At 44.5% G+C, this 27214-nt stretch overlaps 1 protein-coding gene across 1 annotated transcript in view; it reads left to right on the top strand.

Moving 5' to 3' along the window:
- The window catches only part of commd10 (COMM domain containing 10), a 57173-nt gene extending 36510 nt beyond the window's left edge, over nucleotides 1-20663 (top strand). The window contains exons 6-7 of the mRNA XM_079733722.1: nucleotides 19713-19772; nucleotides 20113-20663. Of these exons, the coding sequence (XP_079589848.1) occupies nucleotides 19713-19772; nucleotides 20113-20151 (99 nt within the window). The 3' untranslated portion in view covers nucleotides 20152-20663. The remainder of the gene's footprint in view (nucleotides 1-19712; nucleotides 19773-20112) is intronic.
- Nucleotides 20664-27214: the final 6551 nt, after the last annotated feature.

Raw genomic sequence — 27214 nt, forward strand, 5'->3', positions numbered from 1 at the left:
TTTGGTCACATTTCACTGGTTACTCTACAGAGGGACAGATACTTGGTAAAAGTACTCCTTACAGCAGCAAGGAAAACCATAACTAGAAGCTGGTATAAACCTGATTCACCTAAACAGCAAAAATGGTTTGTCATTCAGGAAATAAGGTCAATGGAACGACTGACTTGTGTGATACGTTTGAGGTTAGATTTGTATGCTAAAAGATGGCAGAAGTGGATACTTTACTTAGACAAACTGTAAGGACACTGGCTCACAGTCTGTTTGCATTCAAGTGTAAGGCAGCTACTTGAGCTGCGCTTAATCTTTACATAGGTATGTATTTCATCTTTTTATCTACGCCACGTTTTCCAACAGGCTCCGTTTTTGTTTGTTTTTGTTATAATTGTTTGTTCATTATTGTATGTTTGTTTTATCTGCACTGAATTGACATCTGCAAGTTGATCTTAATATGTGTAGTTGAGATGTGCTAAAAACTCAATAAAAACTAAAGTATAAAAAAAAAACATTTAATAAAAATAAATAAATAAGATAAAATCTAAAACACTATATTAGTTTTGTGATCGTTTGACGCTTAAATCGAAATCGTGATCAAAATTTGATTAATCGCCCAGCCCTAGTTTATATTTAGAGTGTTGGCGCCGATGCATGTTTAACTCTTTTTAATTAACTTTTTAACCAACCTTTTTGCCATGGATGAATTTATAGAATAATAAGGGTACACAGGGTTGTTTTTTTTCATTCACCTAATCATCTAGTCGGTTACAATCAATATTTAAGAATGTATTTTAGTGAGGATTTCAAATGAATATTAATATAATAGACGTACTGCTTTTCTTGACAGATTTCCCTGTAAAACGTGTTTGTTGGATGCATACCTGGAAGAGTAGGAAAGGATAGCAGAACTATTTCATGGTGGAATGTTTCTCTATGTTTCATTGAAAGCCTCATTGTAAAATATTTCAAGCATTGCAAAGCAGAGTAATAGCTGTGAACACCTTCATTAAAAATAGTTTTGAACACAATGGTGTATTGTGTGTAGTTCACCTACGTGTTCAATATGAAACCCTGTTTTTCAGTCATTTTATCAATGTAGTTTTTGATGATAGCGCTCATTAAGGTATGACATTCATCATCATTCCCATGGGGGTAAAGTTTGGGTTTTTTAGGCGTCCTCTTCCTGTAAAGATAATTCCTGTCCTCAGAATTTCATCCGACATTTGAATAGAATATTTATGAATGGGGGACAGTACTGTACACGACGTGGGCTTTGTGCCAGTGGCTCGCCAAACCTTTTTACACCTTTCACCACAGCCTGCCACCTCGGCTGCACATCTGAGACAGGAATACTGAAAGGTCTGTGTTGTACAACTTTGACCCCCTTTTTCAGTACTAAGTTCAATCAGATGTTTCAATCTTATTTTAAATGATATTCCACAAAAGTCTCTCGTCCCTATTTTTTGGATGAAAGTGTCATGTTAACATGTAGCCTAAGTATTTGCTCTGTCTCATCATCTTCTATAGGGCTGCAGGGTCATTCAAGTCTCATTTGTTATTCAAGTCTCCTACTGACTCACCAGTGAGTGCTCAGTATGTGTTGGTTCCAATCTTATCAGACTTTAGATAAAATGTGTTAAGGTTGATATATTTTTTCGTCGTAAAGCCATCATGGGTCTCTGCATTGGTGCTTTCATTTATGGTTCTGTGTCCCGATGTGGTACCTTTTTGCAAAGCTGCACGCACAATATGCCGGCCGACATTTTTGGCCCCCTTTTGGCAATGCTGGTAACATAGAGACCCACGGTCACTATTCGACGCAGAAGTATAAATTTAACTTAATCTGGCGATTCATAGTGGGAAGATAACGTTCCTACCCAAGCAGCACGTTGTTGTAGAATAAGCATGAGAATAAGCATTAGAGACTGTTTGTAAGTAAAGAACATAATCTGCAGTTAAATAAAACAGTTTTAACTGTCATACCTTTCTACTGCTACATATTAATAAGATCCTATTTTAGGATAGTAAAACCCATATTGGTTTGGGGATTCCGCACTCGCACTGAGCAATCTATATTTAACAACGTAATAATCAGCAGCTCCTCATAGTACAATATGCATTGCTCAGTGCAGGTATGTCTGAAAATGGATGTATGTAATATAGAACATTATGTGATTGTGGAAGGATGGATTCTTTGACACTAAGAAACAGGCCGTATAACTCTTTTTATTGGGCAGCAGTCAGTAGAACAGAAGAAGTCAATGGCCCAGAAGGGAAGGCTCTTAATTGCCATCCACTGGAGTCCGAAACCACTTACTGTTGGCAATAATACAAGAAAAACATCGGCAGGCAGGCCTTATCTTTTATACAAGCAGAGAGCCGTTGCATCCTGTAATCAGAGGCACCAAAGCGAGGTCCCTAGATATCCTGTCCAACTTTCTATTTTGTTTGTTTGGAGAGGTCAGAGATTAGACAAGGTCCCGTTCCCCCACAAGACAGCCTTCCACGGCAGGTAGCTCTTCTAATAGCATACCTTGAAAAGCAAACCATAATAAGAACTAAACGAAAGGTTCATACTGAGGGTCAGGATATTTGTGAGAAACCACCTCAGGGCAGGACGGAAAGATCCAGTTGGGGATTGATTTGACGGGTAGTAACGTTAATTAGGCCAGGAAAATCTAGAGGTTGACCAAACACACCCTCGGGAGCAGGTTTACCTCAAATTGTTAAGAAATAAAAGTATCCAGGAAGTTGAGGCCAGAGTTTCACAACATGCATTTGCCACACAGAGATACAGCGTAATAGAGCAAGACCAGGTGAGAGATCAAGACAAAGACCTGTGTGTGTGTGTGTACTGTGTATGCGGGTGTGTGTGTGTGTGTGTGTGTGTGTGTGTGTGTGTGTGTGTGTGTGTGTGTGTGTGTGTGTGTGTATGTGTGTGTGTGCCCGCCGGTGCGTGTCTACTATGTGTGTGTGCTCACAGTCCGTTGCCTTAATACGGAAATTCTGCCCCATGCATCGATTTTTATCTCTCCCCCAAATTGAGTCCATCTTTTTCCCACCCACTTATCTGGAGCTGCCTGTGTTTGCCTGCCTTTCAGACTGTGAAATGAAGAGTGGTAATTTCTCCCGCTTCTCTCTGTATGTTAATGAAGCGCTAATCTGCTCCTGAGCGGACGCCGTAATGAGGGCGATGCTCCCTGCGCTAAGCCGGCTGGCACCCGTCAAGCAGCCATTATGGAAATGGCTCAGCACCGTCGGCCGTCTGGGGACCCGGGAAAACGAATATCTGAGGCCTTCTCCCCCCCTTAACAAGGCTGCTTGCACGCTTCACTAGGGGGGTTGGGTGGTTTGGTGGGTGGGATATATTCGGGCAGCAGATATAAACAAACATGGTAATGACAAGCAACGGGGAGAGGCTCCAAGGGGCTTCTAGGTCCGCTTGTTTTACCGTATGCAGAGAAAATGTTGTTGGTGGGGCGTAAATAGGCCACCCAGGACAGGTTCCCGGCGATACGGAACGCCTTTCGTGCCAAGCATGGCCGCCTCCCACCCCTCGGAGTCCTTTCTCTCAGATGTTTGGCCCAGTGCGTGTCGTTGTTATTGTTATTATCCACCATTGTGGTGCCGTTATTAATTAGTTTTGCAGGTACTGGCCTGTATATATGCATATCATGGTCTGTTGGTGCAATCGGCGTGTAAAATCAGGCATGCACTCTGCTGGAGTATATTGAACTGTTTTCCAGCCAACAAGGCGTGTTCCATTGATTGTTTCATGGCTGCCACTTCACAACAGCCGATGACGTTGTGCGAAGTGCGTAATTGGCGCCGTATCGAGAGAACACACCCAAACCCGATTAAAACCAGGAACAGATGCCGCTCGGAGCCGCACGACGTCTCAAAGACTGCTATCAAAGGTTATTATCGCCTTATCTGTTGTGCATGTATCTAGGCCAGACCAGCCCCTGCCACTCCCACAGACCACATTAATGAGTTGGTGTCTTTCTTTTCTCCCCTGGAAGGGAAAATACTTCCTCTTTAAGCACCTGGGGGAAAAAAAGGAAACACTTTTTCTCCAACGACTCTATTCACCATATTTATATTCCATACTTCTAGTCTATATTTTTTGTTTTAGCTCATCCGCTGTATAGTGCTTTTCAAAGACCGTGGTCTGTCAACTTGTCAAAATGTCCCCCTAGACCGACATACTCACCAACATTCCCTTCCCCTGACATCCCCATATCATGGATCAGTCATCAACCGCTGAGATTAATATGGCATTCGGCTCCCTGTATTATTGAAGACACCCAAACATCAGTGCGCAAGTAGGTCGACTTTCATCGTCCAAAGTAAAAAAAACAAGAATGTCACGAGCCAGAATCAAAACGGCTACAAGGGAGTACAATACGGGACAGATGTCTCCGAAGATGTTCTTATCTGGGCGAAAAACAGGTGATGTCTCGATGAAGGCAGCCTGATTCCCTTACACAGGCTGAGGTCTTCACGACGAGGATGTCGGTGAGGACAACGCAGATGATGAACGCCGGCTCGTCAAAACGTCTCATGTTGCCTCGTCTTTTGAGGTTCGCGCTTGACTTTAAACACCTTCTGGAAGCCTTTTATTCATGTCTTGAAGAGCTTGTAAGAGTGCAAGGCAGGCGAACAGCTTCACGTTTGTCAAATGAAGATTTTGGGGTGAGGAGGTGGAGCGTCTGGTTTGATCTCGACAAGGTCTGATGTCTCTATCCGGCCCTTTCATCATCTGGAGAGAGTCTGTAAGAGATTCACCGCCCTCCGTTTAGGGTTTATGTAATTTAAAGGTTAATTATGCTCCATGATAGATGTATGGTCCCTGTTGCGAACCATGCATGAAACATCAGAGTGGAATGTAAAAATAGTCAGACAAACCTGCCGAACATACATTGTATTGAAATAAACATGGCGTCTAAACCCGAGGTGGTATGTGATGAATGATCACAATTTAGACCATGTCTTACAGGGGGGATAGGACAACAACTATAAAAAACATGTTATTGTTTCCAGCTTTAGGGAAAAATAAAAAAACAATCATGTCAACATAAATAAAGTCAGCCTATTGTTTAAGACAATACAACAGTGTTGGGTTCTCTCCGCAGCACTTTATTCATAAGCTATGCCAATAACCACTCTGAATGTAAACGTATCCATCTTTTGGTTTGAAAACCATATTATCCTAAGAGGCCGGTGAGAGACCACAGGACCCCCCCCCCTCCATGCCCCCCCCCCCCGGGCCGAGCACTAGCAGATGACTCGGTGAGGCCTTACCACGGGACTGCAGTCTGATCACTTCCATACGGACCCTCGTACCCTCCCAGCCGTCAACCGGAGACGGCCGTGGGGTTCGCCGCAGTGCGGTACTCGCGAGAGGATGAATTCCCACATTGTTTCGTGATGTCTTTTCACAACTTCTTCATGAAAGACAGAGGGGGTAAAGGACACGAAGAGTTCAGAGACCCTTCTGCTCGACACTTGAAAGCACAAGAGCCACTCAACACCCCCCTCCTCCCCTAATCCCCCCACCCTCCTCCTTCGTTCTCTCCAAAGATCTTGTGCACGCACAAGTGAGTGTGTGTCGTTGGGTTTGTGAATGGCAGGGTTGCAACGTAAGCCTGCGTGCCTTGTTGGCGCCTGTTGTGTGAGTGTGAGTCCCTGGGCTGTGATAGGCTGATGTTAGGGATAACATCACCCCCCCCCCCATACAACCATACCACCTCCTCATCGTTTAACTGAGCCAAGCCACCGAGGAGCGCAGATGTCAGACGTGTTTTCTCAGATGGGAGGGGGACCTCAGGCATGCTAACCCTTGTTAACATGAAGCACGTGTGTTCATGGCGTACCATTTACCTCCCCACCTCATTAATCCATCGCCAAATCCATCAAGCCCATCGTGGCTTTGTGCGTCTGACAACCTGTAAAACGTAGATTGGTAACGTGTTTCGTTGCGATCACATCGGATTCTGCCTAATTCTTGCCCTGCGCTAATTACTTGTTTAATTGAATGCGTCCTATTATGATGATACTATGATATCTGAATGCCTGGCTTCTTGTAAGGAGGATTCAGGGTTTTTAATGTAGGTGTGCTACAGGTATGCTGCATGCTAGCCAATAATAGATCAAAAGATTTTTTACCTCAACCCCTTCAGTTGTTCATTTGATGGTCAGAACCCTTTAAAGAATGTGTATTACATAGAATCTATTTCGAACTGCTATGCATTGTTGTAGTTCACAGCCTTCAGTCACAACTTAATGTGTGTGTGGTGTGTGTGTGTGTCTGTGTGTGTGCGTGTGCGTGTGTGTGTATATGTGTCTGGTAGGAGGGGGGCGGGGGTACAGCATGAGGAATGAGAAGTGTAGTTGGGTAAAGGGGGATACGCCACCCCTAAACAACTGATCTCACTGTTTGACAGCACAGAGAGATTCTTTATGTCTTGCTTATTTCATTAACTTGAGGAAACCTAATGACCTGACAAATAACCTCAATTGAAGGGCATTTTTTTCTCACACACCCTGAACAAAGACATGTCATGTCTCTTTTCACCCTGTCATTGTCTGTCCTATGGAGCCCTAGAAAAAAGAGCCATCTATCACAAAGTCAAAGCACTGTTACAAGAGTACAAGTCGTAGTACAAGGCTAAATTAAATACCCAAGATGTTGCTTGAACGCACCAATATACATAGTGTGCCAGTGCATGCTACGAAAAGTGACCGCACTCATTTCATCATGATAAAATGAAGGAGTTGAATTCCTAGTCATTATGTTCATCCAGTTAATGAATTTAAAAAAGCACTGTAACATACCATAGTAGTGTGCCTCTAGCTGTTCACACCGATGCTAAGTCCCAGTGCACTTTGTTCGAAGACAAACCTTTGTTTGTCTTTGACAAAGTTAACCAAAACAAACTAAATGAAAAAGGTCCATCACAACCTTTTCCTTCCTTTCTTCCTACTATTCCAGCCTGGCCATGTCTGCTATTTGGTACGTATATTCGTTGTTGTGCTTTCCTGAAATGTTGTCACATGGCTGTCAAGTATGAGCCCTTACGGTATTCCAAGGACATTAAAATATTTTGCACAGCAATTCATTTCATATTCAATACATTTTTTCAGTTTCTTTTCTTTTGCATAATATAAGTATTCAAAGATCCACACTTCCAAAGCCCATCTGTTAAGGGAACGCAACAACCAATAACTGCGGTACTCGCTGTCTCGGCAGCCAGGAAGGGCTGTAGTAAATGTGTAAATAATAAAGCCGTTGTAGCTGTTCAAAGCACATTAAATATACATCAACTCCACTTGCAACTTCCTTTGTCAAACAGTTTATGCTAGTTATGCTAATAGTGTTTACAAAGATAGGCATTTCTGCATCAAGGCACGTTTATGCAAACAAAGCATGGAGCATAGCTCTCCCATTCTTCTGCTTGCGTTCTCCACCGTGGTTGGGTTGGTCTCGTGTCGCTGTCCTACGACGTTGCATCACTTGGCAAACTGTCCTGAAATGTAGGATTTCAGTTCATTTTTAGGAAACACATCACATCGATTGAATTGTAACCAAAGGACAAATTGTTACACACCTTACTCCTCAGAGGTTGCACTTGCAAGAGTTCCATATGCAAATGAAGTATATGCAAATGTACTATATATAAATGTCACGCAGAGGTGATATTGATCAAATGTTATCATAACTAAACGTAATAACATGCTGCTGACTCTAAAATGATAGTAATTTCAATTAACACAAGGATTAGCCTACTAAGGTTACAGAGAAGGTTAATGGACTAATATTTTCCAGTATCTACTTTGTTTTGTCCGTGTGTAGCGCATGAGAACAACACAGTGATGCTTTGACTATAAAAGTACCAAATAAAAAAATGCATCTTCTATCAACACGAGTAATACATTAAGTCTCGTCAAAACAACTGGCAATGGCCTCTCGGCTACTGCCTCATTCATAATGTAATTGTTTTGGAGCCCATTAGCGCATTCGACGCATCCTTAACAATATCTGTTTGACTAATAAGTGGATATCAACTTCTACATCATTTAAATCAGAACGAGTCAAAAATGTTTCATGCTGTTGGTCATCAGCCATTTAAGGGTTGCATCATAGCATTGTTTATTGTCATAGATCTTTAACATAGAAAATACATGGAAAAACTGAATGTACCAAATGGTATGTACCTATATGCATGGGTTGTTCTATAGAGAGAGGATGGATGGATGGATAAAAAGATTAATTATCCATTAGCAAGTGTAATTAACATCAGACGCAGTTTGTACAAGGGCTCCATTTTCCATGGAAAGTACATGAAAGTTTGCCAATGAGGATGCATGCAGTGCAGTCTTAATTACTTTATTTCTTTTGGACATGTTTATTGCTTATTTAACTGGGTGAATATATCCCATGGGCCCCGGGCCAAAAAGTAACTCTGAGCACTTAGAAGCAAGGCATTAAAAAAGAAACCCTGGGTTTGTCCCAGTAGGATATTAAGCTCTTGGCTATTAATGCCAAGCTCCAACTAGTGGAGCTTGCACGCCGCTCACAGAGCTGCTCTGTTGGGTTGAATGGGCCCGGCTCTGTTGGGTTGAGTGGGCTCGGCTCTGTTGGGTTGAGTGGGCTTTCCTTCCTTTCTTTGCACTGGGCTCAGTGGGATTACTTTTGTCCATTGCCGCTGCGATGTATGTTTTACCATTAACTTAAACACGCACTATGATACTGTTTTGTGACAGCTATTTACTGTCAATCCATCCAGGGAATGATTCTCTGTAAATCGTTTTATTCTGGTCCAGGAATGACAGCAATCGTTGAAAACGATAGAGCTATAAGTGTTGCTACAACTCAAGCCACTGGAGGCTGCTAATGGTACGTTTACTATTTAGACATTTAGTGACTTATAGATTATTTTTTAGATTCATGTCTTGAAAGAGCAGGTAGAAGTTAGGAATCTTGCTCAAGGACGCCGATAGGGAGACATTGGGGCTTTTGAAGTCAGAACTCCCTCGCCCCTGTCTCGAGTAGACTGTCCTGCCCCTATGGGGCGTGTAGTGTGGTGTGCAGACGGTTGACCCCGGGACGCAAGGACATGGTCGTGTTAGCAGTCTGACAGGTGACACACGCACAGGCTGAAACCTGTGGTTGGATCACACGCCATGCTCTCCGCCTCCCCGACCACAACACAGGATATGAGAGAGTGTTATCGCGCTCACACAGACAACGGCACACACACACATACACTGACACACACACACACACACACACACAAACACACACACACACACACACACACACACACACACACACACACTGACACACACACACACACACAAACACTTTATTCTCACAGGATGTGGCTGACCTCATCCATGCAAGACAAACCCGATGCAAAATGCAAAATGGTGATTGTCATATGAATGCTGCCAGTCAGGTTGTTATTTGTTTAGTCCTACAAGCTCCCTGCTGCTGCTGATTCCTGAGACTCATCACTGCTGAAGGAGTGGCCCGATTCCCTGCTGCATTTTCCTCTAGCCGCCTCAGGGTGTCCGATTTTTTTTTGATTGGATGCACACAAGGGAGCATCCTGTTTATTTCGGGGAATCAAACTGTTCCTTTGTGCAATATAGTAAAAAGACATGCACGGAAGAGGTGCAGCACAGCAGCCACTGTTCCTGGAGGAGACCTCCTCTAGCCCTGTAGTAATTCTGCTTTCCTCTCCTCTCCTCGCCTTGTCCTCTATCCCCTCGCCTCTCATCGTGTCTCGTCTCCTTTCCTCTCGTCTCCTTTCCTCTCGTCTCCTTTCCTCTCGTCTCTTTTCCACTCCTCTTCTCTCCACTCCTCTTCTCTCCTTTCCTTACCGCTCCTTTTCAACTCATATCCTCCCTTTTCTCTTCTCCTATCCTCACCTCTCCTCTCGTTTCCTCACCTCTCCTTCCTTCTTTTCTCCTCTACCCTCGCTTCATCTCCTCTGCTCTCCCATCCTCTCCTCTCCCTTGTGCTATCGTCTCCGGTCACATCCACTCCTCTCCTCTTCCAAGGCTCCTCTCTCCTTGCCTCTTCTTTCTTCTCCTCTCCTCTCCTCTTAATTGCTCTTTCTTCCTCCCGCCTCTTCGTCTCTCTTCAGGCCTCCGCCTTTCTTTCTCTCATTCTCTCCGCTGACTGGCTCTTCCTTTCATTCCTCCACCTATTATCTCTGTTTGGCTGTTTGGCTGTTTGTTTGTGGCTGAGCCTCGCCGAGCATGTAGACATATGCCCTGTTCCCCCTTTAATTGGCTCTCTGTATTCATGTGGGAATAGGCGGAGGATGGAGAAAGGGAGAGAGGGAGAGAGGGTAAGAGGGAAAGAGAGAGAGCCGGCAACCCAGGCCAACCCTTAACAAATGTCAGTCCACGGCCAGGCCATGGATGGATGGCTCCTTGATGGGCTGTTTATAACAAGCGGGCCGCTTAATGTGAAGGGAAGCAGAGGAGCTGAAGAGGAAGAGAGCAAGTGGTACAGGATCAGACTCCCGACTGGATGGGAGGAGAGGAGGGAGGAAAGGAAACAAGGAAGGAAGGAAGGAGGGAAGGAAGGAAGGAAGGAATAGCGCTGGTTCTGGTAGAAATAATAGTGCAAAGCCGCCGGGAGGTTACCCCGTCTTGTAGGTGGGAGCGGGAGGAAGTGGGGGCGAGGAGGGGAGAAAGGTCAGAAGGGGAATCGGGAGACAGAGCTCCTCGAATGAAGAGGGTTGAACAAGGGACCACCTCCGGTTCAGAACCCGTGTGGAACCTTAAGGGGCTGCACCTGCCAAGCACGCAGCAGCAGGGTCAGACGGGAGGCCTTGCGAGTGAGTTCCCCAAGGGGAAGAAGAAAATAAAAGATCTCCCGTCAGCTCTAGATCCCCCCTCACCACCCCCAAGCCCCTCCACTCCCTCCTTCTGGGATCCTTGTCTCCACAGCAAACGGAGAGGAAGGTTTGTTTACTGGTCGCTTGTTCTTGTTATTCATCGGATTGTTGTCAAAAGTTGTCTCCAGTGTCGTCTCCCTCCCTCCCCCCACAGCTCCGCCCCACCCTAGAGTACCCGGCCGCACTCTCTTCGTCTGTGCTCATTTAAATGATGCCCCTGCAGGGCGGAGCTTGCATCAAAAATGCAGCTGAAGTCAGAAATCAAGAGTGTTTGGAGGGTTGAAACAGTGTGCCTGGTGGAATGTTCTAGGCACTTTCAATCTCAGGTCGGCCTTCGGCGAGAGGAGACCAGACAGAGGCAGATGAAGAGACGTCTTGGTCCTTGCATATTTCTTTAGGAGAACTCATTATATCAAATTTATATGTTTTCATTCCTCATGCCTGATATATGGTTGTTTTTTCCCCCTGCCATGTATTTTTTTCGATCTTTAGAAAATGTTGAATAGGTTATAGTGAATAGTTTTTTATGCATTTTTTTCCATATACAGTACCTTTTGTATACACTACATTTGTATGCAATAATTTAATCTTCTGCTCTTTATGAGGACCGACCAAAATAGGGGAGATAGGACCGGTAGACTGTGTGTGTGTGTGTGTGTGTGTGTGTGCGTGCGTGCGTGTGCGTGTAAAATACTTGTTTCCTAGGCAACCGACGTAGCTTTGCGAGCAGTAGTAAATGTTTTGCTATTTCCAATATAAACACCGGGGGTTGATTGACAAGTTGCAATGTTTAGCTATGACAGCTCTTGTTTCTTGCCGTCAACAGGCTCCCAAGTGTTTGGCTGACGTCTGGGGGGGAGGTTGCAGGTTTGACAAATGTGTAATGGCTGCAGGGCACTGCTGGGGGATGGGGGGGGAGGGGGTCACAAGGTCACATCGCCCCCCCTCACAGCATTTACATCTGTGACGGAAGCATGTTTGAGCTGTTCCTAAATGTTGTTCCATGACATGTTCATCCTGTCATAACTGGGTCATGACAAGATTAAATAAAATAGTGTCTGTAGGAACGGAAACATGTCGAAAATATACAACTATTTGGATGGGCTTTGTGGATTGATGGTGCGTTCTTGAATTAATGTGAGTTTTAGTTGATGAAAACACGCTACTGCCGCAGCCAGTTCCGGTCAATACATCATGTGTGATGAGCGATATCCAGTGATGCACTTATTACGTCTTATCAGATACAACTGAGCTTCCGACTAATGTTCTGAAATCGTGTTGTTTTGCTTGGACATTTGTGCATGGTAATGGAAGAACAGTTAAATTATGATGACAACTGAACCTTGACTCCAAATCTGCACAACTTAGCCTTGTATTTCACACACCTCCCACACACCTCTTGTTGTATTCAGAAATAACTCTCTGAGGGTGCTTTTTAACAGCTCTTCATGACTGTTCTCCATTTCACTCTACTGTGTACTATACAGTTGGAATTGTGAGAAGGACTCTCTATGTGAGAAATAAGCATTTAGGATCATATTTGCTTATTTAGGAAGATCACAGCCTCATTTCTTGTTTGTGAGAAACAATGCCGTTGATGGAATCACATCATTCGCAGCATAACTTGGCATTCAGAACTTCACATTCCTATGTGGTTGTCAAATATAACTCAGGCTTCTTTTATTTATTCCTTGTAGTCGTAGTTCTGACTGATGGCGACTGGCACGTACTAAAAGAGAGATGTTTTATCGGCGGGTGAACTCAGGATAGGGTGCTCTGGGCCAAACAGGTGTATGTGATTCTCATTAACAGAATCTCCTGCTCCGCATCTGTGTGGATCGTCCGTGCGGAAACAGATGGCGAGAGCCCAGGAAAGCGACCGCACCCAGCACCGTCAGCCGGCGGCAGATGGACACCAACAGTCCCAGCGCACACGCTGCTTGTGCACCCAGTACAACCAACGCATTCGACGATAAACGACTTTAACTATTTGGTTTCTTATTAAGGCGTTGAAAGATGTGCACTCATGCCGAGAGTATCTCTGGCACGGAATTAACTGGCTTTGCGATGAACAAATGCTCACGAGCACACGCAGGAACCCGAGCACACATAAAAATAGATGCATAAAGTTGTGCATTAACAAAAACTAGTACGCCTGTTAAACCAACGTTAAATGCAACTTTTTGCATTAAATATGAGATCACTCGCCTCATTTGCCTTTGAACGCTGGCAGCCTATTTCTCCAAACACGAGGGAAGAAAATATAAATATTTGCCTCTAAATGTTGTCTGCTAATTAAGAGGGATAAACAACTCTGATGCTGGTGACAAACTGATTTCTCACTCCAACAGTTTGATATGCGTTGTCACCTGAGCACCTCGTGATTGACAGCTAAAACTACAGGCTCTCAGGACGGAAATGTCCCTCGGTGCTTGCCGTCGTTAATCATCAGGGCTTTGTGACGAAGCCTGACAGGGAACCTTGGGAGGGCAGAAATCTGTTGAGAACACAAACCGCTGGAGTAGTACACCATCATTCACAGTGATCAGTCAAACAGCCTGATCACAGCTACCATGAGAAAACCTTAAGGTGGATGTATTAATCGCTTTGGCAGATATTATACCATACATGGATAGTTCAATATCATTAGATACCATTAGCTAATATGAGGCATACGGGAGAGATATAGAGGCCGTGCAGACATATTGTACATTTGGGATGACCTCCCTTTACACCGAGTCACTCATGTTGTCAGACAGCAGGGCGCTCGTTTCTCAGACTCCAGATTGTCCGAAGACGTACCAACGTACCCATGGCAACACAAACGTGTCACCATAAGCGGCGTGAATGTGAGTGAGTGTTTACAACCGGCTACAGTCATGACGGTCATGTTTTTTCAGGGCAGGAAGCATGGGGGTAGCTGGGTGCAAGGAGCCGACAGCTCTGCCTACTGTGCACCCGTCCCTTCCTGCCCCTTGGTGCCTCAGTGTCGAGGCTCCCCCCGCACCGCAGGGGGTCAACGCCATCAGAAGCCAAGCGCTTCTCCAGGAAGACGAATTGGTTTCAGAGAGAAAATGATCTTGGATCCAGCAGTCCTCCTATATTAAGGCGCGGCTTCCGGGGGTGAGACGGCACTGAGTCCACAGCTGGATATCAGACACTGCAGGCGGTGGGGTGACGCCTTTGTTCCTGTTACGAGGTATTCTGCTGAGGAAAACTCGTTCATGCGAGGGGACGAAGCTGACAGAAGGGGATTTTAATACCTGTATTATTATGGTGGCCAGGCTGGACAGTGTTGATTTAAAACCTTGACAGATGTTTTTTTACAATTGACTACAGCTGGCTGACTTTCTGTTTGCCAATTTTGCTTCGCGATCTTCGGTTACAGCAAACAAATTGGTTGAGACAAAAATGAAGCGGTTGAGAGTGACACGCCCGTTTCACCCAGATATGAGCTTGCCTATGTCATATCTGACTGTAGATATGAATCCAAAGTGTGATTTGTGGGACTTGCATTGTACATTGCATAACAATTGTTATCATTATTTAATTTTTATTAACATTTAATGAATGTTTAAATGCCTTATCATTGGATACTGCTTCATTCTATACATGCAAAGAATGCAAATGTAGATCCAGAAAGACCTCCCCGCCCTACATCGGTTCTCTGCCGACACCTGACTCTGGCCAGAGACAGTGCTGCAGCAATCAGAATGAAGCAGAAGTGACATTCTCCTGCAAATGTCATTCCAAGCTCAAAGCAAAGTGCAACATTTAGCCAGGGTGCCACTGATTCATTGACCTTGTCTGTGAAGCTTCCTAATGAGTCACATTTTGAATCAGCGTAGAGGATTTAAGCACAAATGACATTCAAAGGACATACAGTTCGAGGTATGCATGCAAAGAACATTCAGATAAACTCACACACACTCGCGCGCACACGCACACACTCGCACGCACACGCACACACACACACACACACACACACACACACACACACACACACACCTCCTGCGACAGCCAGGGTCTTCCTACTACAAATTAGATGGCAGCCAGAGGAAGAGGACTAGTTGACCAGGAACACACCTGTTGCACTCACTGCTGAAGGAACGCGCATCAGATGTATGCCTTCAATCAAAAGTGACTTTATGGATGCATTTTAGACGGTCTTACAAAAGCGATGCCTAAGAAATATGTCAATACCTTTATGTTTTCGTTATACATAAAGGTATCGACATATTTCTTAGGCATCTTACTCTTTTGTCAGGCCCTTCTCTAAATGTACACAGCACCCTGAATCGTCTGCTATTTAAAATTGTACCGACAGCAAAAACCTCTGTCTTTGTATTCCTAGCCTATCATATATTCTTCAAATGTCCTTTACTGGACAGTACTGAAGCTGTGGGTAATTTGACCCGACCCGGCGGGAACAGATGTACGGGCATAGATGTTGAGTACGAGCGGGTTGGAGTGCTCCAATTTCCCCTGGATGGTCAATCCCCTCACTTTGATCAATGGGTCACGTCTATCCTTTCCATTTCCCCCTGCTTTCACCTTTTATTTCTTTCCATTCATCCCCCTCTCATCTCTCTGCCTTCATCTGTGCTAGTACTTTAGCTTCTCTGTAAAAAAAAAAAAGGCACCCAGGACTGAATGCACGCCATCTTGACATGTGTTTCAGGTCCCGGATGTCTGGTGGCACACAAAGGCAAATTATTGATGAAGAGTGGCCCTTTTTATGTTTCCTGCATCTCCCCTTACCCCCCCTCACCACCAACCCCTCCTACTCACTCACTCACTCACACAGCTGCTCCCTGCAGCACTGACTGAAAGGCAGAAACCCGCTGTTCTGTATGTGAAGCCCGACGGGTGGATCGTAACAAGCTAATCAGACGCACGCGCCGGAGCGCCTGTTGAATGCATTAAGGTCACCCTGTTCGTGAGCAGAGCAAGCAGGAGCACATCTATTTATTCATGAGGACATTTGCATATGAAAAGAGAACTACTGGTAGATCGGTTCATCGCAGGTAAACTAACCCAGATAACGGATAGAAATCTGGGTTATATATGGGAATTAAATAAAGGTGTGACATGTTTTTTAAGATTGATACGTGTCACATGGCTGTTGTGTAACATGGCTATTGCAAACTGTTTCTCTACATAGCCAAGAGCTGAAATGAGAGAATTCTTTGTACAAATTCCCAAAGATTTTGTAGTAAAAGCTCATTGGGAGTTATTGGGAGACAATTTACTTTTTGCAATTATTCTGAAAGTAATTTCTGTAGTTATTTGGAAAAGTTAAGCTATATTTGCTTCTGTTCATTTTCTTATGATTTCCATGTAATTGCGTTTGTGTTTTGCCTGTTGACCCCCTCAGGATTGCAAAAACAAAAGATTGAATTCATGTTTGCTGTTTTACTTTCACCATATTGAGAGGACTCAAGAGAGTTATGCTACTGAAATCAACGTAAATATACCTTTATATACCTAGGCTAATAAAAACATATACTTACGTCAAGTGTTATGCAATGTCTCCAATGAGAAACGCTCTGGCAATTTCAAACACAACAATATCTCCCCGTTATGACAAAACGCTTGTTACAATTAATAACTAAATAATGACCAAAAAAACATTGCTGCCAACATAAATAACATTCCAATTGTCTGTGCTTCCAAAATGGGGGCTGCTCATTGCGGTGGTACGTATAGGGGCTGGGCCCTTTACTGAAATAGGCTAATCAAGGCGTACACTTAACCCTGCGTGTGTGTGTGTGTGTGTGTATGCGTCTCTGAGTCTCTGAGAGCCCTGACACAGCCCTGACACAGCCCTGACACAGCCCTGATCTGTCAGCTCTGGATGTCTGACAGAACCTCAACGCTAGCAGCTAGCACTGCTGATGGCAAAACAACCGGATTAGACTGGGTTGATTCTTATCATTGATGCTCTGCTTGAATTAAAATTATCTATATACATATTTGAAACTAACATCACCATGCGTGTAAACATTGCTGAAAAAAACATAATTTCGTTCAACTCTATTAGAGTCCAGAATCAAAATATGAAAGTTTAATAAAATGTGAGGGTTCTCTGTGTTTCTCCTGAGAAGCCTCATTCAACATGTAAAATGAAAACATTTATTCTGATCCAGTATTCCTATTAGCCCCAAAGAGTTTCCCATTTTAAAAGTCAAATAACAGCCTCCCAAGTCTCTGGTTTCTGGCTTCTTCTCCATGCGGATGCTAATGGGAACGCGCTGTGGAACAATGCACTACACATGTGCAGAGTTAGAATTTAGGGTTTAGCAGTGCAGTGTTCCAAATCATCTGAACTCCCATTAGATCGGGTGGGAGAGTGCTGTCCTTTTGTTTCCACCTTTGCCAAACACCAATGGAGACAACACAATGTTTAGTGTATTTTCATTTGTACCTATTTTTCCCAAGTGCATGGCAGCAGCAGATAAACAACATTCATTATTTAGATTGACCCAGATACACCAGTTGGGTAATTGGCCCACCCGTCAGATTGCTTTATTTTTTATCAGTTTTAGCGATCCGTTGTGGAGAAGCCCGCTAGCCACAGACTGAGAGCCGGGACTCCAAAACAGGATGCAGCAGCGGTTTTCCTCTGCACATTATTAGACTCTCAAGTGCACATCAGCTTCTGGGCTGTGTGTATTGAGTACCACATTAGTGTGTGTGTGGTTGATGACTGCTCTAAGCAGCCTGACCTGGCCCCGAGTTAGACCGAAGAGACTCCGGGGCCCAGGTGAGGCTGACCACCTGTGGTATATTGACTAATTAATGCTCACAGGTTAAACCAGTCGTCACCTCACACACTCAGGGAGATCTCTGACCTGTTCGCATTAAACCCCTGCTCCGAGTGTGACAATCGTTCAACCCTGTGATCAACCGCTTTTCTCCATCCACTACCTGTATGTCCTGGTGTCGGAGGAGTACAGTAATAAGTCGCTTTGGATAAAAGCGTCCGCTCAATGCCCTAAATGTAAATGTAAAGCCGCCTGGGTGGTGCGTGGAAGGCAAAGCTGCTACACCCGTAATTAATTGCATAATGTTAATTTGCTGATCCTGTAAAGGTTGATAAAAGAATAATTGATGTGCAGCATTTGATTTTGTCCCGTATTGCAGTCACGGTTGAGCTACGTTGTGGTCACACTGTCCTATGTATGGCTGTGCACTGGAGCTAACATTCTCTCTAGTTTGCTCTCCCCATTATGGACCATTATGTTGCTTCATATTAATGTCTCTGTCATTAATTTGCGGTGACACATAACACCCCCCCCCACCCACCCTTTACTCCACACTCCAGTCCACCCACTCAACCAGCCAACCAAACCGCCAGTTTGCTCCAAGGTCTAAAGCCCTCTTAAGTCCCACAGCAGCCCACTGCATGCTGGGAGAACTGGAATCATTTGGAGAATAATAAATCCACTGACCACTTTCCATTTGCTTCCTTCTATAGAAATATCTTTCTTTGTTTGTCTCTTGTTCTTTGTTTCATTCTTCCTTTCTTTCTAAATCAGTCTTTCTTTCTTGTTTTCCTGCCTTCTTTCTTTCCTTCTTTCTTTATGTTTTCTGGCTTTGTTTATTTTTTGATTGCTTGCTTTCCTGCTTGCTTTTGCCTTTCTTTCTTTCTTTCTTTCTTTCTTTCTTTCTTTCTTTCTTTCTTTCTTTATGAATCAATCTTTCTTCCTTCTTCTTTACGTTCTGCCTTTCTGTCATTCATTCATTCTTTATATTTCTCTCCTTATTTCCTTCCCACATAAATCAATCGTTCTAGCTTGCTGTCTTTATTTCCTTCATCCATTCTTTCTTTCTCGCTTGCTTTCCTTCTATATAAATCAATCTTTCCTTGGTTCTGGCGTGCCTGCTTTCTTTCCTTCCGAGGGATTGCAGTGTCTTGGCTGCTTGGCTTGGAGGGATTATGGTCCCCCCCCTCGGAGGACGCCCAGAGTCCAGCTCCCCTCTCTGATAGTGATGGGGAATTTAATTGAGGCTTCCCTCGCCTTTTGGAGAGAAAAAAATAATTTCCTGAACATTCTCTGTACTGCAGATGGAAAGAGTCAGATAGATAGACTGTGACAGAGAGCGATAGGATAAGTGAGCAGAAAGTGCATTATATACCGTTATTACAAGAATCTACAAGGCCATTCTTCTCTGTCCATATTACATCGGTTTCATCACAGGGGGACGTGCCGTTTGAACATTATAGCGTCTTACTCCTAAAAAGCCCTGTTGCGTGTCGCGATCCTATCTTGAGCCGGACACATTACTAGCCAATAAAGCCCGAGCAGGGCTTTGACTGGTGGTGCAATCCGCCTCCACGGCTAAAGTCAAACACCACTCCAAGGCCCCAGGAACGCTCCTGAGGAAGAGAGCGAGTGAGTGAGGACGAGAGAGATGGCTTTGCTTACCGTAGGTTTGTGGACGGTTAAGTCACAGTCTATGTATTTTTAAAACCCTTAAATGGCCTGGGCTTAGTGCATAGTACATGGCCACCGCCGCCCGCCGCCGCCTCTGCCTTTGACTGGACAGTGCCGCCTCCGTAATAATTGATGATGGGTTTTTATAGAAGGGAGACGCAGATGCCAGTCGTCGCAGTGTTGTCGAGGGCGCTCTTGAATTAAGAGAGCTCGCCCTCTCCGTCTTTGTCTCATGTTCTCTCCCTCTCCATTGCACCTCATTTATACCCGTGCGTCTTATCCTGTGTTAACCTCTCTCTTTTTCTCTCTCTCTCTTTCTCTCTGTGTCTTTCTCTCTCTGTCTCAATCTCTCCCTTTGAAGGCGCAGGAGAATATATTTGTCGAGTTCAGCCACCAGGAGCTGCTTGAGTTCTACAACAAGGTCTGTGTGTGTGTGTGTGTGTGTGTGTGATTGCTTGTGTGTGTGGCCGTGCGTTCGGCCTGCATGTGTGTGTCAGGGTTGGTATGCATGTGTTTGTTTGCAGGCATTTGCCTTGTCATGGTTAATAAGCCTCTTGATCACTAATTGTATCTTGTTGGCCATCTTTGTTGTTGCACTTCATCTTGATTGGTTATTTGCAACTGACTGGCTCTTAAATCCTCTTGGGTGTAAAATATTACAGTGTGTGTGTGTGTGTGTATTTGTGCGTGTGTGTGCATGTATTTATATTGCCACTCAATCAGGTCTCTTGTCACTCATCCGTGCTCTTTCTGTCTTCCAGCTAGAGATCGTTCAAGGCCAGTTGGATTCGCTCACTTGATGGCTGCCATCCCGGTCATCTTGTTGTTTTACAGTGGCCGTGCCAGCTGACTCCCTGTTACCACAGTTGGCTTTCTGCAACAGAGGCACTGTCATCCATACAAGAGAATTAGTCGAGTTTAGAACCAGATGCTAACAGTGTTATTGTTTATTCCCTATCTTGTCATTTAAAACCAGGTAAGCTGAACTAACAGAATCTGTGGGTGGATCTAATTTGATTCGGTGCCAGATATTCAACTTGTCTTCAGGGAGTCAAGTGGAATAAGGTTTATGTCACACTGTGTGTCCATGCTCAGAAATCAGACTTATATAAATCTTTATTTCATTACAAGAACCTTTTATACAGCAAAAAAAGTAGGACCAACCCATTAGAGGGTGAGAAGTTATATAACCGTGGTTCATATAACATGGAAATCACATACAATTTGTGCACTCTTCAGAAAACAGCGTTTCTATACCACCTTACCAAATGTAAGTGTAATGTACAGTGCAGTGATTGTTCAATCTTAATAATATAATGTTTCATGCCGTTTGAATAAAATGGACAGTGGAGATTTACCGTGCGGTTCTGTTCCATGGGCCCATTATTTCTCATTAATACCAACCTGGACCGCTGCTCAGGGAGGCTCAGCTCACCCCTTCTGTCTGTCTGACTGTGTGTGTGTGTGTGTGTGTGTGTGTGTGTGTGTGTGTGTGTGTGTGTGTGTGTGTGTGTGTGTGTGTGTGTGTGTGTGTGTGTGTGTGTGTGTGTGTGTGTGTGCGTGCGTGCGTGCATGCGTGCGTGCGCGCGCGCTTGGGGCTTGTTGTTGTGCTTGTGCTTGTGGCGTGTTTGCACATCTTTGACATAGTGTGTGTGCATGTTTATAGTGTGTATAATGTGAATAGTGCATGGGTCCCACTTTGTTTTATCCAAACTAACTTGACCAAGGAACAGTTCATCCCTGCAGAGTGTTGTGTAGAGCACCATGCATCATTCAGAGTTTTACGGTACAATAATAATAGCGCTGCCCTTCATTTCAACATTAATGGCAGTGAGCAGAGCCTGCTAACCCTGTGAAGCTACTTAAGCCTTCATCTCTGTCGCCATACTCAGTGGGTTTGTTGGAGCCACAGTGTATCGCCAGTAATGCTAATGAGCTGAAATGAGCAGCATGTGACTGTGAGAGAGCGACCGCGAGTTTGGGAATTAGGAGTGAGTGTGTCGGGGTTAAGCATGGGCCAGCTGGGAACACACTGTGACTATGCAGAAGGGCGGGTTCATCCCCTTCAGCGCCTTCCAACCGCCTCAACACGGTTCCATCCAGCCGGCAGTCTTAGAAATGCCATCTCAGTCAGCCTCCCTGCTTTGTATTGGTCTTGAGTTCTTCTAAAACAAATCCTTCGAGGAGGACAGTCTTGGTGATACTTTTCTATTAGGTAAGGGTTTGTGTTTGTGATTATATCTGGCCTTACTTTCAGAGGTTGGATGAAAGGGTCAATAGGTGGTGGTTACAGATGGTCTGGTCACCTAATGGAAGTACACACACAGACACAGGCACGAACACACTCAGGATCACACCCACACATGCCCTTTGAAAATGCAAGGGCTCACCACGGCACTTAGTATGGGTGCTAACAGCTACAGAAAGCTACAGTGACAAGCCACCAGAAAAGGGAAAATACATTTATTTTCCTGATTTATTCCTCCTCGCGTCTTTCTTTCCGCGATTGAACCGTGGCAAAAAAGGAAACGCTGTCGCTTCAGAAAACTCACCAACTAATCACAGCACACCCGAGACGTGGATGACGAGCACACAACCCCTCCCGTATTGTAGGTCTGCGTAGCGAAATTCACTCGCTGTCGCGGCACTCAGAGTCCGTCTCTCACATACTCCCTGGAAAGACCACCTCCTCTTTTTTATCAACACTAAAAAGTTGTGCAGCCGCAGGGAAGACTGGGCTGAACCGCATGGTGAACAGATGGCGAGACTGAAAGAAAAAAAACAACAAGAACCCTCACACTGAGATGGTGGGAACAACACACGACTCACAGTCCCAATGAGACACAGTGTCCGTCCGGGCTTCTGTGTGTGTGTGTGTGTGTGTGTGTGTGTGTGTGTGTGTGTGTGTGTGTGTGTGTGTGTGTGTGTGTGTGGTCCCAGTGTTTTGTAGGTGTACTTGTCAGAACTGCTTGCATGCTCCGAAGTGATAAGGCAAACCCAAGTCCTTCTGGTTTCCTCAGACCTAACCACACACAGAATCGCATTACTCCGGGGCCCAGTGTGTTTGGTCAAGGGAAGGCTGGGCTGTCTCCTCCGCTTGAGAGGGCTGCTGGCCCGGCCTCGGCGTGGGGCTGGGGTCCCGCTGGGAAAGATGCTGCCCAGACAATAAAAAGGATAGTTGGGACACAATGATTGAAATGAACGGACACACCATCAAACCCACTCACTTGGCATTATGCTGTGTGTGTGTGTGTGTGTGTGTGTTTTGGAGCAGTATGTCCTTTCTCTATTGTCTTCTGAAAGTGGGCCTGTTTACGTGGTGGCCATTTCTTCTGCAAAGACCCAGCATGACAACAGGAGGAGTGTTAAAAATATAGAAAACAAGACTGAAGCCACCGCAACCTCTACTGCTGAGTTGGCGAGGTGTTGTTAGCTGTGCTCCTCACTGGGCTGACTGGGATGGGATACTTGTTGTTCCCTGATAATAATGCGCCAGGGACAGACATTTGGAGGCAGATTTTCCATTACTCTTATCTATCTCGTTATTGAAATAGGTCTTTAATACAAAAAAAAATTGACAAGGCTCTGTGGAATATAAGGAAAATATGGCAAAGAAAAAAAATGGGTTACTGACTGGCCTCACTTTCCGATTCAACCTTTTTGAGGGAAAAAAATAAATTAAGACAACCTGGGAATTAAACCGGCTCATCATCATTTTCGAAAGTCTCAACTCTTAAACTCTTAAACTCGTGTGTTCGACACGCTCTTGACTTTCTTCCAAAAGTACTTTTCCAAAAGTAACCTGATTGGGTCACGGATGGATTACAGAGCCGGTCTATAGGTCCATGGCCCAAGGGGCTCCGACCACTGGGACGCATGAGCCAATGTCAGGGCGAGGCCCTTAAGCCCGGCTCCGGCTCCTCCAGAGACATGCAAGTACAGAAGGTCAATTCAACGGTTGAGGGATGACAATGGATATAGACTTGCTGACGGACTTGTTCAGAAGGATGAGACTTTGGTCTTATGTACAACACACTCTCACACTTGTTTGCAGCCAATGCAGCACCCAGCAGGAAGTTGCTTTGGGCCAACTTCTGCCAATACGATGTGATCTGTAAACAGACTGATGTCGGTATTTTGAAGGACAGCATGCACCTACCAATTAAAGGTAAAAAATGGCCAGAGGGTGGTTTTATAGGATTCTAGCTTAAAGGCCTAGGATCTGGGTGTTAACACAAAAAACCTGTGATACATTGAGGGCCCATCTAGCCAAATTAGAGCTATGTTTATCCTACATTGATTCAGGGCAAGACCCTCGCTGATTGCACTGGCTCTATAAGCTGTAGCTAGTGTGACCATTCAACAACCACCATATCCCTGTGTTTGTGTATTTGTGTGTTAGTGTGTGTTTGTGTGTGTACACGTGTGTGTACATGTTTGTCAATTTTTGTGTGTGAGTGTGTGTGTGTGTGTGTGTGTGTGTGTGTGTTTAGAGGAGGTAACAGTCGTCATGGGGGCTTTCAAAGATCCTCTCCCCAGGGGTTTCCTCCCCCTATAATCTGTGCCCTGATTGGATGAATTTCATTTTGAAAACAGAGCAGGAGTAGTCGTAATAGGGAGTACCTCATGTGTAGCTTCTCTGGTAAACAACATTGGGAACATTAAATATGGAAGTGATCAGCATGCCAATGAATTAAATCAAATTATATTTTATTGTGTGAAAGGGCTTATGACTCAAAGTCCTGCATAATTCATTAAAACAGAACCAGCAGAAATTAACAGTTTTAACCTTCACGTCCCATTCGTATTTATTAATACATTTATTTGAATACATTTATTTGAATAAATACAAATGTAATTTAAGGTCTGGCTAACACTAAACTCCACACTTCACTCGGAAAATCTCTCTTTAGTCTGTCAATATGAATGTGCTACAGGGCGTGTTTTAGTTGGTGGTGATATGTAAATGTGAGTAGTGTCGCCCCTCAGTAGAGTTCAAACGACACTTGACGTTGTGGGTTCACACGTTAGGTGGGAAATTGTGTATAAATCAGATCGGGGGGTTTCAGACACAGATGTGTCCAGCCAGCCCGTTTATTACTCCTGTAATATTGTATCACTCCAAATACAGAAGACGTACCCATTCCAGAAGTTATGTGTTCGGCATGACAAGTTTATTTATGAAGCACTGCTGTAACACAAAGGCCGTTCAGGGCCTACGGCATTTAAAAAATACCTGTTGAATACAAGTATCAGAAGGTAAAATAATACATGGCGCTGGCATACTTTTTTTATATAATATCCAGCTGTGAGCGAAAATCTTTTTACAGAACACTATCATTTGATGCCACTCCTTGCACATCTTTGAAACTGAACCATGTGTTTCTCAAGTGGTTACACACGGAAACACTTAAGAGCGTGTGGGAGGGGGGGGGGGCTTTGCCCAAGGGGTCCTGGGTGTTAGCAGAATACAAATTGTTCCCCATATTAGTCATCCAAATACCTCCAAGTAGGCATGGCATTTGAACTGATCCCATTCCCGTCGCAAGACTGCCGGCTCTCCCCTGCAGCTCCTGCCCCCCTTCCCTCCCACATTGTGCCTTTGCTGTCTGTAGCCGCACATTACCTCGAAACGTTGCTGCGCGCGATGGTCCATCCAGAAATACCACACAAGCAAGCCGTTTTCAAGCTGGGATCTAAGTATCTCTCCAGGCAAGAGATAGCAAACCTCAGACCACGCTCTGTGGAAATCCAATAATAGCAAATGTGGTTTGATGTGAATGGGTATCCTGCGCCTTTGACTGTTTGTTTGGTTTGGCAGGGAGAAATATAGATTCCAAGGCTTTAAAGATCCTGATACTGTGCCCACCTGGAACACCCATTCATTGTTTCAATATATGAGTCACTGTACAATGGATTTAGTTATAAAAGCATAACAATCCAGGTAGATACTGGCGACAGGCTAATAATCTGCGGTAGAGTAAGACGATTGCCCTGATGGGAATTTACCAGTTGAGGTATTGTCATTATCTGCATGAAAACAAATTGAAGGTATAAATGTTTTCCGATCCTAGGCCTGCAGCCTGAAGCCATGAGGATTTTCTTTCTATTATTGTGGCCTTGTGCCACCATATGGTATACATGCTACCCCGTTATCCTCTTCCTGGGCCCCTCTGTATCACAAACTCTTACATATTTCAGTGCCTAATTCTATTATGTGGTTTGGCATGCGAATTGTAATGCCACTGTGCTGTCTCTGTGAACCAATTAGCTGATCTTCACACCTTGCCTTAATAAAAAGAAGAAGGCAGCCAGCTAATTTTCAGTTGGCTCCTGTAAAAACATGCTAATATGCTGAGTTTCTATACGGAAAGCACATGAAATATGAAATGCCGCTGGTTCCGTAATATTCTGTGCATCCTTTCCTAGGGGCCACAGCCAAATGACCCAAGGCTGCGTGACTCAAGTGTGTTCTGAGGCAGGAAGCTATCTGCAAGAGGCTCGATCAGTTGTTTTATTCTTTATTCTCGTAAAGATATATTTAATCATATTATAGTCTCAGGCCCACGCAGACAAAAAGATCCACGTCTTTCAATATACTCCTCCACCACAGTCTTCCTCACAGGTCTAAAGTTAAAAATAAAACTTTTTTTTTCTGTTCTCCATCCAATGCACTGGAGCTTATTTGAAGTATAAATCACCCCGGGTCGTTATATCTTGTTACAGCACATGATACTGCCTGTACTTTTCCAGAACTCTGCCAATATTTAGGCCCACTATCTACCGCCTCCAGCCTCCCTCCTTCCCTCCTTGGCCGGGGGCTCCCCAGGGATCCAGCTGGCCCCGCTCACCACTCACATGGAGAAGAAGAAGCAGCACCTGGCATCTGAAGCAGCTTCTTCTCTTTGATAGCTCCTCTCTGGAGGTGGACCGAGGTGATAATCACACGTCCGGCCCAGCCACGCCAACCTTCCTCTTCGTCTTAATGAAGGAGACTCTTGAATCGTAAGGCCCCTGACTAAAACATTAAAGCTGGGTTAGGCAATTTATTTTTAAAATTGTTTTATGGCATATTTTTGGAAATTCTCCTAACATCCCAACAGCAGCCAATAAATCAAAAGACATATGGTATCTCTGGCTGTCTCATGTTTGTATTAAGCCCGTCCAATCGTTTAATAAGGTCTGAATTAAATTATTGAATGGCTTACCTGACCACCAACCTGCTCTGCTACTTGTTGACACTCTGCCTATACTCCCATTGAGCATGGCCGCAGTCGTCCATAAGACTTGGCAGAGCTATCGCTAAAGCTAGCAAGCAAGAAGCGGGTTTTGGGGTTGTGGCTTTAGAGAGAAGCCTGAAGGGAGGGTTTTTCGGTTGGGTACTTTTTTTTTACTCTGGCTGGTGTCTCCAAATTGTCTTACCTTGTTTCAACTGACAGAAAAAATATAGCTATTAGAATTCATGGATATATAATTACTCAACGTGGAGCTGCCCATTCCAAAACATAACGTATGATTCCATGACTTACGGATCATAGTTTTATGAAATAAGCTTAGGACACAGTGGAAAGTCTAAAAGGTTACATGTCCACAAACACTCAGAGTAAGGTCAGTTGCTCTGCCAACCAAGAGTATATATATATTTATGTGTATATGGTGGTCCCTATACATACTTCTTTGTCCAACAGATTCCAGTTGTCATCACACACCGGGAGTTACCTGTTCATTTCAGGTTCATTTCATTCTCCATGCTCCTCTGGCCTTTGAGTCACAAAAATGAAAAAGGTCTTCACGGCTTACTTCCCCATGTTGCTCGTATTCTCTCTCTCTAGCTCTCTTTCGCTCACTCTTGCTGTCTCTCTA

Source organism: Pollachius pollachius, assembly GCF_949987615.1.
Source record: "Pollachius pollachius genome assembly, chromosome: 1".
In the NCBI taxonomy this organism is placed as follows: domain Eukaryota; kingdom Metazoa; phylum Chordata; class Actinopteri; order Gadiformes; family Gadidae; genus Pollachius; species Pollachius pollachius.